This window comes from Cygnus atratus, chromosome 5 (assembly GCF_013377495.2).
Source record: "Cygnus atratus isolate AKBS03 ecotype Queensland, Australia chromosome 5, CAtr_DNAZoo_HiC_assembly, whole genome shotgun sequence".
Classification (NCBI taxonomy): domain Eukaryota; kingdom Metazoa; phylum Chordata; class Aves; order Anseriformes; family Anatidae; genus Cygnus; species Cygnus atratus.
Window position 1 is genome coordinate 7,369,211 of NC_066366.1, and position 18,450 is coordinate 7,387,660.

Genomic DNA, 18,450 nt, shown 5'->3' on the forward strand with positions numbered 1-18,450 from the left:
CAATGCAATAAAAACATTCATTTGACTAACTTAATTTTAATGAGAACAACAAATGCAATGACCACATGTTGTAGGGTCACTCAGTCAATGACTTGATTATCAATTATTTAAAAAACAACTATTATTATAAAAAGCACAAATTCTTATGCAATTCATAATTCACAATAAAATTCTAGCCTATTTGTTTAGGTTATATTATAAAAGACAAGAACAAATGATAATAAGTATTCATTTAGGAATGAAATTTTTAGGTTCAAGAAAATGAACCTAACATAAAAAAAATAGATTTTTCTAACCACAAGCATATAATTTAATTAAGAATATATATTTCATGAATACTGAAGAACATAATGAACAGATGAAGCACAAAAACTACCATCACTAGGTAAGGAACGAGAAAAGGAGTAATTTTGACCAGAAGTAGTCTTCGAAGATTCTTAAGAAAACAGTCATATGACCCTTGATGCAGAAGCAACCAGAAAATCATATTTTACTTTTGATATTAGAAAAAAGCAGCCTTAGAAAGACATACAATATTTAACCATTTTTTTTAAGATTATCCTCATGCTTCAGGTTTTTTTTTTTTTTTTTTTTTTTTTACAATATTGACTGGATTTTTTCCCTTATATAATTTTCTGATAATGGAAAATATCAGTGCTGCATTAAGAGTTCACAAAAGTCTGCAAGGAACCTTTCTATGTGACCTGATGCAAGACTGACCATATTTCCTGGTAGAAAAAAGACAGTCAGAATGAAAAGCATGCATAAAGGAAGATGTACTTAAAGATGTTAAATGCTACTCTTTCTTTTCTACAAGAAATATCTACACAGATTGTACGCTGTTTCCCCACCCTCCCTAATATACTGGAAGCAGCTTAACTTCTTTTTGTGATAGGTAGGTGGAAACTGTAAACAGTTGGGTTTATACAAACCATTCAGTTTAGCCAGCTAGTCTGTGTTTCTTCCACGACCTAAATGAAGGATAAGTAGGCCCCTAGACTGATCCTTGAGAAGATCTTACTTCATTGTTTATAGAGGCAGGCTAGCAAGCTAAATTTAATTCCCAAATCTGGCTAGTGTAAAGACTCCTGCACTTCCCAACATATTCTTGTGGATCACCAAGATTAATTCATTTGTTAAAATATAATATATACACTTTAAAATGTATTTAAATTCATCAAGAAATTAGCACTTTATTAGTCAAAAGCTATGTGTCTTTACCTTTAAGATGTTGTCAGGGCGCTCCATAGCGGAAGCAACAAACAGGTCATGTCCACAGACAACTCCCTCCGCGAGAAAATACTTGAACAACAAATTGGAGTAAACACCATATTTATCTTCCTCTGTGGAAACAAAAATGGTTGGGATTTTTCTTTTTTTTTTTTTATTAGATAGAACACTGGCCTCTATTTTCACAACACTATAAAAGCCCTCTTTTGTTCTACCTCCTAGAATATGTAATGTAGAACTGAGATAGTAGGTAAAATACGAATCTGAAATTTTTAAAATAATGCTTGATTCCTAATTTTTCGAGCCAGAGATATAGTTCTTAATCGTTTAGTCGATTCTACAATATGGATGGGATACAGGAATAGTGCTATCTTCATAACAAGTTTTCTCATAGTATCAACCAAGATTGATTTACCAAAATCATGGTTCATTGGGAAGCAGTTTTGTTCATTTCTTAGACCTGTGTTATCTTTATATTCTTTATGCTTAAAGTATTAATCAACTTGCTTAAAATATCTATGAATTGATGTTTTTCAAAATGTGGTCATATTAGATATGCTAAAACTGAAGCTAACACTTCTTATAGAGACATTCTTACATCAGTATTTCTTTCAAAACTTTAAGGACCACAAAAATAGGCAACAGCAAAATATTGAAAAAAAACAACAGTGAAAATCCAGCAAATCTGTATAATGCAAGTCTTCAATAGAAAAAATTCAATTGACTGAAAAACCATTTGCAATGTCATTTTTGAAATCTATCCGGAGCAAAAACATGAACACATTCAAAATACATATGAACTTGCAGTTTAAGAGGTGAGAAAATAATTGTTAACAGACGTTGTGAATACTAGCCTACTGAAATCAACATACAAACTCCCACTGACTCCAGGAAGGCAAACATTTCCTTCAGCATCTCTTCGTTGCAAGTTAACTATCAGAAATTATCAGAATCAGAAAGTCTTAATGAGCTTCATACAATTAAGTTTAGCATAACTCAAAACTATGGGGGAAGTGAATGAGTAAATAACTTCTGAAATTTGAACCATCTTGGATGTTCTCTACTTTTAGGAGACAGAGAAAAAATTATAGCAATATTAACAGCTAGCACAACACATTCCTGACAGTATAAAAACCTGATTAATTGTCCAGTAAAATTTTAGATCATGCCAATAAGATAGATTTTCTTTATGCGGAACCAACAAGACTCCTAATCCATTGTTTGTGTAACCTGGAAACAATTTCCTATCTATTATGAATCACACATGAAAATATTAAAATAAAATTCATAAAATCAAAAACAAAAGCTGAAAATGAGAAAGCTGTCATTCATATCTACAGTGGGGTGAGGGAATGGGGATAATACCATTTTGATACGTACCAGAATGGCATGTTCTGGAGCTTAGCAATTAAAGAGAACAAATAAAGTGCGGTAGGGGAAAATGAAGAAAGAACGTGTACATCTGAAAAGGAGAAAGAGCCTAAAAGCAATGAGGAAACTTAAGAAGCAAATCACAGAAAAATAGCATTTCGCTGCAATGCTCCTGATACCATACACAAACACTGCCACTTTCAGCGCTTAGATTAACAAGACACGGAAATTTGTAACAGAAATTTTCAAATTCACTGGGGAAGGAAGAGTTCTTCTGGAAACATTCCCTATTCTCCATGGGACATCTGGCAACACAAAATTTATTTCCTTGCTTGTCATTTCACTCTCATATTTAGTATGTGAGAGACTTTTTGTCTTTTTCTTCCTTTTTTTTTTTTTTAAATGTTAAAAGGCATACACTAATAATTTGGCAAAAATTGTTTCATTTCTTTCTTCTCCTTCTACAGAATAATCCCTTCAGCTTCCAAGATTACTGACTTTGTTGTTAAGTAGAAATATTTTTATAAAGTTTCTCATTCATTAAAACCATGAAAAAAGAAATCTGTTTGAAAAAGAAATTAACTAAAAGCAACTGTAAACCAACATTTTCTGACAGAGAAAAATCTATCATAACACTGTAGCTAAAAAAAAAAAAAAGTTACATAAGAACAGGTATCCAAATAAACCAAAGGGAATACAATAATTACAACACTATTCCTACTAATACTAGCCACTGATGTATGCAGCTTATTGTAGTCTAAGGGATTTAAGAACTCAGATTATATTCATTTAATTTACCTTTGAGACTGTTAACCTGCTTAGCAGGACATACTAGCCTTCTGATCCACTTCCAGTAACATATTAACATAAAAGTGGCACATTTATCTTTTCAAAAATAACAATCTAGAGAAGAATATGGACAGATCAGTACTGTGAGAAGTACAATATTCACAAATGCTTACTGTTGCTTCCTGTTAAAATTTCACCAGGATTGGTAAAATTTCTAAAAGCATTACAGAATTACAAACTAATTTCCTTGAAAGTTTAGAGCCATTAAATATTTTATATAGTTTACTCTAGATTCCTTTACTCTATTTAGTGATTAATAAAGTTACTAAAGAAGTGTTTTCCTAGTGATTCAGCTCCATAGATTGTGCCATGACTTGAGGATATTGATCCTTGTGAGACTAGGATGGAGACAAAAGGCTCATTTGAGATAAAACCAAAGCCCAACTGCAGAAGCAAAGAGTAGAACTGACACCAACTAAAGTTTTTAAGAAGTATTACAGTATTATTTGTTAAACATATTATTTGAAACCTGCCTAGCCCTTAAATTGCTTCAACAAGAGAAAAAAAAACCAACAACACAAACATAACTGGAGTAGTTCTTCTTTGTAACTGGAGTCCAGGAACACACACGGTTCCCACCCACAGCTCTCTTTACAGCTATTTCTGCTTTATCTGCTTACTGTAATATAATTGATAATACTTTGTTTACGGTATATAGACTTCTATGTGCTAATTTCCATCTATGAAGCTCTCAGTTTAAGAACCAAAGCCACTTATAAAGTGACAGTATCGTATCTATTTATTCAAAAAATAAAAAATATGTCTGAGCTACCTGAGCTCACCAAGCCTCCCATATAACCGCTGCAGCAGATGTCAGTGGAGGCAATACTGTTAGATCTCCCTCCCTTTGAACAAAAGAAGAAAAGGGACATGAGTCAGGCATTCTGGAAGAATCCTTAGCTGTAATATTTACCACATCTTGACAAATCAAAAAACTTGATTTATTAATTTTCATTTAAAGATTAAAGTTCACATTCTTCATCATTTGGGGCACACAAACACCAAGCTGTGTTGCATACGGACAGGATTTAACTCACATTTAATGGAGTATGAGCCAATATCCCATTTAATCGAAGCATTTTTACCTTAGGCGTGTGTGTGCAACTATACAGAGAGAGTCTCTCTGGATCATCATTTTTAATATTAACTATTCATTAGGAAGTAAACAGCATGCTCAATTATGTGCCAAACATAACATAGAAACTCCATAAAGCTGGATAAATGTAAGAAATCATACTGTGCATTGATGATTATGTAACTAAACTAAGAGGGAATGAGACTGTAGTAGTTGAGAATAATTTTTATTTGTATAAGAACGAAGTGGTGGGGAACAGGAAATAAACCCTTTCACTGACTTGCTCAAGATTATAATTCGAGTGTTAGATTTATTTCTACTCTAACGGGACTGAAGAGGTTTTTACCCTGCCACACCCTTCCAAATCTCATTTTGCAAAGCAATGAGGAGTTTTCAGATTAGCAAATTAAAAACATTGCTGTTCAGTGTGAAGAAGCATTTTAGCATTACCCTTTCCTTTAGTCTTTTTACATCGATTTTCATAACAGCAAACTTAACAGTAAAAACATGAAAATGAACTATTGGAGAGTGATCTAAATATAAAACACCTCATAGTCTGCTACAGTGCTCAAAGGATTAAATGTGTCTCAGAAAGCCTTTACAAACAGTGTATCTTGAATTGTTAAAGTCAATGCATCTGTAAGAATCCCTCAGTTCTTCAATTTGTCACATAGAGGATGGCTTTTTATTGATTCATTTCTAGGTCACTAAACTTTTGTGGTATTCAAAAGACCTAAAGTGCACCCATATGGGGCTTTTCTGATAGCATCCATTGTACCCTGGATTCAATAGTTACACTGCTATTCAAAACCATAGGAGTACAGCTTTCTTTTTCTAAATAAACAAACAAATCACTTAGCACAGGTATTTCAGTAGCTCACTGATTATTTTCATAGTTAAATTGGGCAAAATGCTTTCAAGTATTTTTGTTTTCCGATAACTCCTGGACTTACTAGTTGATGGCTAGGATAAATGCTTGACTGTTATCTTTATTTTTCCAAATTACACAGACATCCAAAAGAACTACCTCCTTTCTATATGGGTAGGAACTAACATTAAGTGCATTTTAGTCAGCCAAGAAACCTAAGACAAGACAGGCCCAAATCTTTATTCTTAGCCTCTGTACTAAATGGCTGTCCCGTCAGCAGCCTTCATTGTGAACTTCACTTCTAGCTAACAAGGCGCATACACAAACGAGACTCGTGCAGCTGCAGACTCTTTTCTGGGTCCAGTCACCACAAGTCACACAACAGTCCACAGCTTTCTCTGATTCTTTTTGAACAAAGAGTATTCTATAGCTAAGTGGCAGGTGAGTAACTAGTGAAGCGTAAAACTATACAAGGAAAAGAGATCATTTACCTAGAAGTTATGTATATTGTCTCCAGGACAAAACCTTTTCTGATTGCACAGATTAAGGACATAAATAAAATAGTTTATTTTGACCGTTACCTGGAGGCCTCTTTCCACAACAGCATGCTTTCATGGCCAAACCAGTTATGAAGAAAATGCAGTATTGTCAGTATCAGCACAATGAATTCCAGCATACAACCACGTCGAAAACAAAGGATAAAGACCAATTCCTATTTATGGCTTTTCTCACCCCCATACTGTACAGGTTACTGAACACTTAAGAGACATTCTCAACACCTTTGTGCGTGGACTGTCTGTAGGACTAGGAGGAATCAGTGGGTCATGGAATTAGATACCAAATTTTAAGATACTGGAGTTTAGCTAGAGCACAGAAAACAGAGAGAGCAGGTATGTGTGAGGCACTGTAACCAGGCAGTTTATATAACCATTAAGGACAAAAATCTCATGTAATTACGGAAATTTATGTCTAAGCACGTGGCATCAAGAATTACAAAAAATCCCTAGCCCTAAGTGCTCCCCCTGCACCAAAGGTGTTCGTGTTCCAAGGGTGGGATGGAGGAGAAGCGCTGTAACTTGAAGGGGAACAAAATTCACCATAAGGCAACAAAGATGTATAGATCATATTTGTAACAACTAACTTTTAAACAGCTGTATATTGAATGACACGAAGGACTTTGAAAAACTCCAGAGATAATTTGTAGCTTAATTACTTACAAAGATCAGAGCTATAAGATGAAAAAATAAGACTGCAGCAATGTAATGTACAGATAGCTTTTTTTTTTTCCTCTTTACAAAGCCTAGACAGGTTGCCCTAGAGCTGCCAAAAGCCTGTCATAGCCTATCAGTATTGATCATTTTTTTCACCAGATAGCTCTACAGCATAGTACTGTGACCTAAGGTGAGTCTTTCTGTAGCTATGAAACATTTCTCTGAATTGCTGCAGGTTATAAGATGCGATTATTTTAATAATCTGAAATTTCATTTAAAAGATACTTTATTAATGTCCACATTTAATAACCTTGAGGGGATATACCCTGTGTCACTTGCATTTAATTAGCACATGCCAAAACTGAGTTGTCAAACATACAAGTTACAATATTTGGCATTTGGCCATATTTCAGAAAGGTGAATTCTGATTAACTTGTATTTTGTATAATTATATTTGGAAAATCACTGTTTTGTACCTCTCTGGAGATTATCTTTTTCAATTTTAAAAAGATGATAAATTCAATTATATTGACAAGTGAAGAGAGCTCTTACCAGTCAGGTTAAATTGCATGTCTAACAAAAATAAGAATAGCTAATTAAAGTAGCTGAAACTGCTGCGGGGCTTAGAATGCACAGGTATAGACCTGCTTTTAACCAAACAACTTTAACTTTTTATAATTGACCTCAGCTACTAACAAAAACCCTCCAACTGATAATCTTTAAAACATTTAGCCATCAATGACCTTGTCAAAGCTACAGCATCTCAAAGGTACGTAGGAATAGGCTCTGATAGGGTACCCAGGGCAGCCCTATCTGCGCACACTGTAACTCACTATACAGAATGCAAACCACATTGTTCTGAAAACTCTTCCTAAGGGTGGTGAAACATACACACAGCAGGTCTAAGTACACTGGGGAGTGGAAGGAAAGGAGTTTGTTTAATCAGCAGCTATACTGTTTGTTTGTTTTGAAAGGGGAGACTCTTCTAGAAAGCTAATCTTCTGGAGCAGTTTAAGGTGAAAGAGCCAATAAGTGGTCACACATTCGTATTGAGCAAACTGGGTAGTGTTCAAATTCCATTTCACCCAATAGTCAGAATGCCAGTTTTACCACTTCTCATAAACCCAGTACAGTAATCTCTCTTGAAATTAAAGTACCAGTTAAAAAAAATAATTAAATCTTACTATACGAACAAAACCCAGTAAGTTTCAGGTTCCTCTAGTATCTTGCGTAAGATAATCGTGTACCTCAACTCTCTAATTTTCATATAAATAAAACACTGTCAAAAGAACATACTATAGAAGAAGTTCAATTGAAATCAATTGAAATCATGATGCTTATTATTATGATTTGAATTTTAAAAAATTGAGCACTTATATTACAAACATTATTTTACAGTCACATCCAGTAACCTGTGCCATTACTACATCTCCAGAACACAACAGTTAAAATAAATATTTTAATATCCTGAATCTACTATTATTTGGTTAAATTAACCAAGATAATGTGTCAAATAATGAAGATGAGCATTTAATTTGCAAAGGGAGCTAAGCCAAAAGTAATGCAATTTATTCTTGCCTTAGAGAATGTTGAAGGGAGGGGAGAAGAATTTAACCTTTTTATAACACTTGGAGTACAACGCAGAAAGATCTTCCTAGGAGGTTTATCGCTGACAGCTTCAATCCTGTATAATATTAAGCTTGCCTAGACTAATCTCATGACAGATTTTTTTTGTGTGTATTGACAGGATATTCTAACAATGCAGCTACAATTCTGCCTGCACCAACTTTAAAAATTAGTCTAAAAGTTTTTAGACTAATGAGTCATGAATAAATATAGTTCTCCCTTCAAGACTTTTGGTATATAATTACACGTTTCAAAATAACATATGGAAAGTTTTATTTTGGAAAAAATTAGTTTTCAAATCTAAAAGTGAAATTCTCCTTCATGTTTCTATAAGCTAAGCTTAATAGCAGATCACAAATAAAGAGTCATGCACTCAAAGGAAAAAACCAAAACCAAACCAAAACAAAAACAAACAAAACCAAAAAACATCCATGTAAGAATCCCATCATTTTCAAATCACTGAGTATCGTCATCTCTTTCATTAGAAAGAAAAGGTCACTGCCTTTGTATTCACTTCATCTGGTACCATTTAGGTCAGGTGAAATGGATATCTAACCCTATGCTCAACAGTAGGCAAAAGCAGATGTTTAGGAAGAGGTAATGAGAACTGAACAAGCAAATACGGTGCTTCACTTGCTCAGCCTCGCACTGTTAGTAGCTCAAGGACTTCCCAAACCAGGCTTGGTATCCACGTATTTAGTAATCCAAACTGCCTTCTGTTCCATGAAGTTGCCTACTTTCCCACTGAAAGCATGATTTTTTTTTTTTTACATTCACAACACTCTAAGTGAATTATTCCACCACTTAATTGCATACTGTGTAAAGAACCAACTTCTTTTGTTTTATGTCAATTTTACAGCCAGTAGGTCCATTTGATATGAGCCAGTTCTACTGACAGGGACAACGAATATAATGGGAAGACAACACAAAGTTTCATAATCTGTGATCTCTGAAAAACATGATAGGGTCTAACATTTTCCTCCTTCTTATGTCAATAGAAAGACTGCAGCTCTTCTCAAACTGTGTCAGAAAAGATCTTCTCTGAAAGCAGTAAGACATAAAATTTCTAACATTTCTCCTGAGTTCACATAAATGTGGTTGAAATTTCAAGAGAAAATTAAGCTTAATTGGTATTCTCTTCCCCAAGAAAGGCTGAATACTCTGTCTTCTAGTTCTGACTCTTCAGTTCTTCTCTTCCCCTTGTACTGGCTCTAGTACACATCTCACATATTAACTCTGGTCACTAAGCCAAGAGAAAAGTCTCCACTTTAACCAGATCCATTTTCTGTATGCCTAGAGAGCTGAATCATCTCAGCAAGGAATTGAAAAGCACTAGTACCAGCTCAAGGAAGAAGACTGCACGGCCAGGAGTAGGGAAAAGGATTTGGACAACTTCTTTCAGCAAAAGTGAACTGCTGTACCAATTCAGCGTTCTCAAAAAATTTGAGCTTAAGTGGTTGCCATTAAACAGATGGTGACCTATATGAAATTAGGTAATGTCAGTGAATTTTTTCTGTCAGACAACTATTCAAATTACTTAGATCTGCATCACAACATACAGCAATTTATAGATTTTTATTTAAAAAATGAGATTTTCTAAGATTCACTAAAGACAGCAACACCTGTCTCTAAACAGCCTCTAATGATAGCTAAAATGTAGAAATAAGAACTAGCCTTACAGTAACAACAAGACATAATAAGAGCAATTACCCTGCTCACTGGGAAACTGAAAATGCTGTTCAATTTCTAGTACAGGTTCATATAAACCCTATAGTAGCCAAAGATAACATGATGTAACCCCAATATTGTCTAGAAGAGAACTCATAAGCCCTCTCCATATTTCACTGTTATATTCTTTAGTGTTAAAGCTATTTGAAATGTTGTAACAGTTCAAAATATTATAACTAAATCTACAAACGCAGATACAAATGCAGGTGAAGTTAAAGACCGGTCTCCTTAGTGATGGTTATCATTTGAAAGTGAAAGTAAAGATAGGTAAAATGTTAGGACCACATCATTTTACTCCTTCAGAAAATAACTGAAAATTACTGATTACATCTTACTTAAGGTTGAAAGACTGAACAACTGCCAGCCTACTGGTGTCTGTCGCTAGAGCCATGAAGACCTTGTTTTTGCATAAAAATTTCATACCAGCAAAATTTAAATTATCTCTAGTAATATTGTTTAAGAGATCAGCAGATTGAACTTCTTAGATGTAAAAAGCCTACTTCAGAACATAAAGAAGGTTACAATGGGAAGGATGAAATGACATTCTCTTAAATTGTGAAGCTAGCTTGCGTTATGTGCTACTTAGATCCTTGTTTTCTTTTGAGCTGTAGCTCAAGGCCTTTAATTCAGCAACTCCATAGCATTTAAAAACAGAAATAGGAAGTGTGTTTTTTATACACAACAAAAAGACAGGTCATTTAATAATGTATTAAAATTAGCAAAATATAGCAGAATATGGCTTGTTCTATCTGTATATTCTATACTAACCAATAAGGAGAAGGGTTCCAACAGCTAAGCCTCCACCTGGAAAGAAAACAAAATGAAGAAGAGAGTAAGACTACATTTTAATGCTACGTTAGAGAACAATTGAGTTTTCTTAGTTTATAAGTCAAAGAAAGGTGATAACAGGGAATTTAAAAATACAAAAGTGAACAACATTTTAATTACCTTTGCAATACTTCCTACAATTCTCTATTATGAAATAATTACACATTACATGTAATTATATATTACACATTACAATTACTTTCACAATATACTGTACTATCATCGTCATGGTAAAAAAGATCCTGCAGAGCTCTATGCAACTATACTCAAGTCCTACAATAACGATTTATGATCCCTGCCAGGGAATTTTTACTTGGATGACTCAAGTGAGTAAACATTCTCCAAATTAAATCCATATCAATCACTACCAGGTGATATTGTTTTGTACCAAGAACCACATACATGAAGTGACCTGCTAAGATGCTCACAAATTCCCACTGAAATCAGTCAGGCAAAATCCTGGCTCCACTAGTTTTTATTATATTACTGAAAATAGACAAAACAATAAGGCAGGTATGATTTCACCCAATAAGAGCTGGACTGACACTTCATAAAATAAAATAAACCTGAAAAAAATACTATTAAAGTATTTTTGAGTACATCTTGGACACAGAAGCAGCTCTATCAATATAGCTGTGTAAAATATTTGTTTAAAAATAAAAATATATTTTGACCAATTGGACACAACTTTCTTCTTTTTGCTTAAACAATGGCAATCAATGCTTATGTTCCAATCACAGATGACCAAGTGAATAAGAGACTGAAATGAATACAGCCCATATGTTTTGATACACAGGCTCTTATCCTATCAATCTCAACAGTGTAAAAAAATAGCAAAAAATCTATGAAGTCTTGTTCTGATTTATTTGTTCCTCAAAGAGAAAACAAGTATAATTATGTAACAGTGGTTTAAATGGTTGTCCCAAGAAGGAATTTAAACAGAGAAGGTAAAAGAATTCATGTTTTACTTCATGTGAAGAGCAAACAATTGTATAATCTGAATTCCAAGACAGAAAATATTGGAATAACTTGAAGTTAGACTACAAATATTTTATTGAATATAAGACTGTGACAGGAAAGCTCCAAAAATTTTGGAAGCGTTTGGATGATCATATGAAACCAGTCTATTGCAGTGCTTTATATGAATGAAACTGCAGTATGTCTTCCACAATTAAATCCTGCTCTAAAAGCAAGCTGGGAGCAAACTGAATCACATCAGCGCAGCATCCAAAGCTTTTGATAAAAGAAGTCAATTCCGGACTCTACAGTCAGACTCTAGTGAAGAGTGTAACAGTCTATCAAATTAAGAGCTCATTAAACTTCACTGGAAATTGATTCCTACAGGAATTGGATCAATTTCTTCATCTTTACCTCTGCTGATGGGACTACAAATATCTGTAGCACCTATAAAGTTGATATATACCCAGGAGGAAGAGAAAAAGTAAATTTCTCTCCCATAGGCCAAACAGATGCCAAAGGACCATAGGCCAAAGGACTACGGTAGCCTTCGTTTTGATCAAGAGACAATGAATTCTGCATTCACCACTGATTTATGTGAACTCATCTTTAGCTCCTTAATGCTGCTAAGTGACTAAGTTTCTATGCACATTCTAGTAAAAGTCACCAGATGACCTAGGATGCAATATAATTATACAGATTATAACATCAACAGGATTTCCAAACAATATACGTGCTTTTTCATATTATACATAATTACCTCCAAAATTAAGGATTTTAGCACCAGGACAGAATATCAACGGATTGGAGGAAAAATATTTCTTTGAATGTTTTTAAAGAAACGTTACTTGAAATATGACTGACAAGACACGAGGTATCAATTTTTGAGTATCAATAAATTGTATTAGAGCAATCTAGGTATTGTGCATTAGTAGCATAACATTACTTGCTGCCTACTGTAAAAAGTCAAGATACTGGACTTGGCGTAAGCAAGCCAGAACTAGAAGACATAAACCATCTCCAAATGTTGCTCTGCATAGGTAGAAAAAGGATGCTGCTTATAAATCATGCTGAGTAAGCAGCCAAAACAGAAAGTGCATTTACAAATTTGACGAACATCTGACATAAAACATTCTGGCTGCTGACCTTGTATTTTCTATTTAAAACAACAACAAAAATAAACAACATCAAACAAACAAAACCAAACAAATAAACACACCAAATCACAGGCCAAAGCCTGTGAAAGAAAAGACTAAAAATTGTGAAACACAACACCATAAAAACAAAAGAGTAAAGAGATATTTTTTGCTTGCATGGGTGGGACAGGTGGGGTAACAGCATGTCTAGAGTGATCACAAAGCTTCTACAAAGTTGCAAAAGTGCTAATATTGCTCCTTTGTAACGCCTGAACTCAACACAACAGAATCACTTCACTGCCATGTCATGAAGCTACCAGAGTTTTAGTGGCACATCACAGCACAAACATAACTGAACAAATGTTCAGTCAGCTACTAATTTCATCGTTGTGTCTCAGTGCATGACAGATAGTTTAAGCTATGCTCCTGAACCAAGATGTACAAACTCCTCAATATTTATGGCAAACGTATCAAGGAATTAAAGATTTCTTAGGTACTTTTAAAAAAGAACTGTAAGTACTAGTTACTAGAAAGACAGAACGAAATCCCTGTGTTCTGGTTCACCAATTTTTGCTTCATTTTGTTTGTTCAGAAAAAAAACACGTGTGTATATATAAATATATATATACGTATATATATATGTATGTATATGTATATATGTACATATATATATGTATACATGTATATATGTGTGTGTATATATATATATATATATATATATATATATATACACCCAAAAGCTCTACCACAAGGGGAAAGGAGAAAAAATACCAAAATCATGCTTGATACAAAGTATGCTTTAAATATTCAATGCATTCAATTCTCTGAGGAGACAGAAAGCAAGTGCTGCTAACAACAGTTGCTTAAAACTAGCACATTCTATACAGCACATGAAAAAAAATAACTCAAAATGATGAGATTTTACCAAAACACAACTTGACATAGGAAATATGGTCAAAAGAGCCATAAGTAATGGATTACCTCATGGCAATAATGACTGAAAATCTTGGTTATCTGAAGCTCCCTTGTAGCCACCACAGATGTAGTGTCTCTTGTTTTTAAATAGCTCGTACAAGAGAGAATATTTGTCAGCCAGTACCTCAACACAAAGTACTCACAAGCTTTGTTTTCAGGTCACCAGTTGTAGTGCCTCTTTCTACAAGCCAGAGCAGTAATATATGCCTATCCTGGATGCTAAAGGCAAACTTGGGTAGGAAGGTTGGTTGTATGTTATAAGATGTTGTGAAGAATTTAAGCAAGGATATTTTATTAGATGGAATGTAAAACTGTTGCAGTTACCATGGTAATGTGTTCGTATTTCAATGAGCAACAATAATAGTAAGTTACGCAAAAAGCAGGCCGCAGGAAAAAGTAGCAGAAACACTGATAAAATCAAAAGGAAGTTAAAATCTTTAAGTTCCCTAAGAAATCCAATGTGAACTTGTATTTCTTTCTTATTTTGCTATTTTTATTTTGTTTTGCCAGTATCTAAGGCAGTACTACATGCAAACAACCAGGCGAGTTTTCTAACTTTCTGCATTGCTACTTACAGCAATGAGATTTCAGATTGTAAGGACAGAAACACAAGAAATGTTGCAACTTGAGAAGTGTCAACGATTGTTTTCAATTAGTATCTGTGACCTTTTTTCAAGCAGCTTGAAACAGACCATTTAACACCAAACAAGCGTGTTTATATTATACAATAGTTACAACTCTCAACAGAGAACTGCTTTGAAATCAGAGATACACGGTCTGTAATGCTTGAAGGTACACCTGAATATAAAGCCGGGGGATGTAAGGAGGGCCTTACTGCTAAGACAGCATTTGCAGTGCAGCACTGATCTACCTCTTCTTTTTGAAGGGAAATGCATTTATGAAGAAATAGCTAGCGATCAACAATGTGCAAATCAACAAGTAGCTGTAAGAAATTCCTCCATGCCTTCCATTCCTCCATGCATTCCTCTGCCTTTTCCTCTTTTCCGAAGTTCCTAATTAGACCTGTGTCTAATAATACCATGCTTGCTTATGTGTCCCTTACTCACAGTTATTCCCAAGCTATCTCTTCCTGTCTGTCAAATAATACAGTATCTGGCTTGCAGCTTCTGGACAAAAACATGTAAGAAAGAGGTGAGTCCCATGGAGGGCCACTGAAATGGTGCACAAGACCCAAGAGTCTTTGATGGCCTACCCACTCAGCTTCCAGGAATCTGTGACTGAAGGGCAAGGAGGTTAGTGAAGATTTGATGTAGGAATATAGAGTCTTCCAGTTTTTCAAAGATGCCACATCCTAAAAAAACACTGTAAAAGTATTTTCAAGAGTTTCTGTTTCTAGGGTCAAAGAACTTTTTTTAAAGTTTAAAGCCTGTTAGGCCAGGAAATCACTGAGTATTTGTAAGGCAAGGAAAGGGCATTTTAGAAATAATCTTACATATACTGGAAAAAGTCTTCCCAATTTCCATAACAAACCCCTAATTATGTTAGCGAGTGCCTACAGATTTAGGGAACTGCTGGCACAAGGAGCTGTCCACATGTTCGGACCCATGCCATGCAAAAGCTGCTATTTATAAACTGAAAAATGAACAAGAAACATTCACTGCAAATCTTATGTTTATGTGATCAAAGCATTTCACAAACTACACACGCTTAATGAAATACATCTCTCTTGGGGGGGATGAGCTTACACCACAAGGATACCAATCCTTGATGGAAATGCACGTTCTGTGCAAAATACACACATGCTCACAAACAGATACATAAAAACAAATAAAAGTGTGCTTCTTAAGATACTCAGGCTGCAAACACTTCTTTTATAGGACAGGTACAGCTTTTGTATTTATCATTACTCACACGGGCGGTCCTTAGGAAGGGGATATATTCTCATTTCCACGTGTTCCTTCAGAGACAAGGGAGCAAAGCTAATGCCAAACCTTCCTCACCTAACACCGGCCTCACCTCCCTACCCTGAGGACGCCCTGCAACTGTATCAGGGATTACAAAAGCAGTTAAAAGGGCCCGACCCCAACGCAGACGAAACACGCTGTTAGTCCCAGGGAGACAGATCAGTTCCCACAGGAAACAGCGCTACTCCGTGCCGCAGACCGCACCGGAGCGGTGACCGCAGGGGACCGGTCCGAGGCACCGCCTCGCAGCCTGGCGCAGCCCCTCACCGCGCCGCCTCAGGGACCGCGCTGAGGGGAACCGAGCCCCGGGCCCCGCTCTGCCCCCCCAGCCCCGAGCGGGCCCCGGCCGGCCGGGGGGGGGGACGGGGGGCGGGGGTCAGGGGGTGCCGCCGGCCGGCTGCAGGCTCGCGGGTGCCGCTCTCCACCAACCTAGCACACCGTCCAGGGAGGGGAGCCCGCTGGAAAGCAGCAGCTGCCCGTGCCGAACGGAGGGGCGGGTGCCCGGCACGGCGGCCAGGCGGCTGCCGGCCGCGGCCTTGCGCTGGAAGCTGGTGGCGGGGCCGCCCGTGGCTGTGGTGCCGGCCCCGGCGCCCCGCGCCGCCATCTCGGCTTCGCCTGACAGGAGAGCGGCGCGGAGCTGCAGGGGGAAGCCCGCTCGTCGCCGCCAATGGCGGGGCGGCTCAGGAAGGCCGCTCTCCAATGGCAGCCCGCCTTGTTGGCACGTCGCGGGCTGGAGGGCCGGGCCGCCCGGTGGCGAGCGGGCAGGTGAGTGGGGACTGCGCTGAGGGGAGCGGGCCGGGATGAGGGCACCCGGCTGGGGGGGCGGCCGCGGCCCGGCCCGGCCCGGCCCGGCCTGACCCGGCGGCTGATCGGGAGGAGGCAGGGGGTGGGAGCCGTCCCGTCCCGTCCCGTCCCGTCAAGCCCCCGGCCGCGCTCGGTCCCCTGGGACCCGGTGGGGCCGGGGGCAGGAGCCCGGCCGGGCCTCGGCAGCCTCCGAGCGCCCGCACCGCGCCTCAGCGCGCCCCTTAACGCCAGCGGGGACAGGAGGGCCCCGGGAAATCCCTTCCCGTCAGGTTTCCTCAGCGGTATCTACATAGCGGCATGGTGCAGCACAGGACATAAGCGTAGCATGTGTGTGTGCCTGGGGACCCGCTCCTGTTTGTGAACAGCTGCGAAGCTTCATTAAAGGTGGTTATTTAAAGACCTGCCGCAGGGAAGGAGGATCGTGCCGTAAGCCGAGAGCTCAAAGTTGCGTTATCAGGGAAATGTAACTTCTGTGCTCCCTTGGCGTCTGTTGCTGAGCCAGGTGCTCGCACTCCATGCAGCTACTGTGTGTGTTCTGGGAGGTTCGTGTGGCCTTTATCTCATGTCAGCTGCCTGGGCCTGTGGCTTTGTACATGGTAGCCCATGGCCTCCCTAAAGTGAGTGCATGTAACTGGTGGAATATCCAGATTTCACACTTCCTTCTCTGTTCTTGTTATATACAAAGAAATTAAAACGTTTTTCTAATCTTTCTGGGAAAAAAGTAACGATATGCTTATTTTGTGAATCAACAGGTAACGTTATAATACTGTGAATTTAAGAGAAAGCCCTGTGACCGTGTGGAAGAGCCAATATACGGTTATTTACATGTATTTGATTTAGATCTATTATTCACATGCATCGCAAGCTATTTGAAGACATTTGCACATAGAAGGGTGTACTAATGAGGCTCTAGTGTTACAATTCCCTACTCTAAATCTTTAATTTAATTTTGATGCATGAGTTCTTTGTTGTTGTTGTAAACCGTGGTTTTCAGATACATGTGTTTGTTGAATGTTTTTTTTCTTTTACTTGAGGAAAAATAATGAATACTCGTATTAAGTATAAACAAGAAGAAAGAGCAACAATATGTTAACAATCCTGCAATACAACTTTTCCCCTGCATATTAGTTTCTTGCACAGGAACCTGAAGTTTCAGCAGTATGTTCTTCTAGCTGGTGGCAGTGCATTAATTTTGCTGCCGCCAAGCTTCTTTTCATGTTAAAGAGTGGGCAGTTAAAGATCTTTGTCAAGAGTATCACAATAGTTGTCTTACTGTTTTATATTTGCTGCCAAACTCTGAGATATTGAATAATAAACATTTAATTTCAAACTTAGATTATTGTCCAGCACAAGTGGTGGTGGTGGGGAGAATCAAAAGATGCATTTTAAAAAAATCACATGGCAAGAAATAAATATATCTATTAAATGTCATTTTCTATGATCTAACTAATGATTGGTGGAAATCTGGAACAGGATTCACAATTCTTTTGAAAGAGCTCAAGGATCAGGTATTTTTGGTGAGAACCTTCAGTGTAAATTCTGTGTGTCATTGAGTGAGGAGGCTGAAACTGGCAGAGTTCTCAACTTTTAAAGCCTCACATCGGCTCTTCCATTGCTTTCTGTACTATATAGTTCCAGAGTTCAATACCTAAATCGTTTCAGAAGTGAGTGCTTGCAGGTGTGTGTAACACTATTAAAAAGTGCAACCTATGTATTAGAGAACTTTTGTTTTAGAACACTTGTTCTAAAACAGAGCCTTTACCTTTGTTAAGTCACCATGTACATATCAGAGACAGAATTGAATGATATACTTATTACCTGTACGTTGTCTCGGTGATTTATTTTTTTACCTTCACCCCCATGCAGA

General features: G+C 37.3%; 2 protein-coding genes across 6 annotated transcripts in view; one reads left to right on the forward strand and one right to left on the reverse strand.

Annotated features, from left to right (window-relative positions):
- ELP4 (elongator acetyltransferase complex subunit 4) overlaps nt 1–16,436 on the reverse strand; it is a 141,466-nt gene extending 125,030 nt beyond the window's left edge. Inside the window, exons 1-3 of one of the 3 annotated variants that reach the window (XM_035549991.2) lie at nt 16,209–16,432; nt 10,727–10,762; nt 1,222–1,343 (exon numbers count right to left, since the gene is read on the reverse strand). In XM_035549991.2, the coding sequence (XP_035405884.1) occupies nt 1,222–1,343; nt 10,727–10,762; nt 16,209–16,383 (333 nt within the window). In that variant the 5' untranslated portion in view covers nt 16,384–16,432. Of the gene's footprint in view, nt 1–1,221; nt 1,344–10,726; nt 10,763–16,208 lie in introns of all 3 variants that reach the window. The other 2 variants (XM_035549992.2, XM_035549993.2) reach the window with 2 other exon arrangements.
- A 60-nt stretch (nt 16,437–16,496) lies between these two features.
- Nucleotides 16,497–18,450, forward strand: part of IMMP1L (inner mitochondrial membrane peptidase subunit 1) — a 36,723-nt gene continuing 34,769 nt past the window's right edge. The window contains exon 1 of one of the 3 annotated variants that reach the window (XM_035549995.2): nt 16,497–16,544. The gene's annotated coding sequence lies outside the window, so the exon portion shown is untranslated. Of the gene's footprint in view, nt 16,545–16,740; nt 16,968–18,450 lie in introns of those variants that run through there. The other 2 variants (XM_050710701.1, XM_035549996.2) reach the window with 2 other exon arrangements.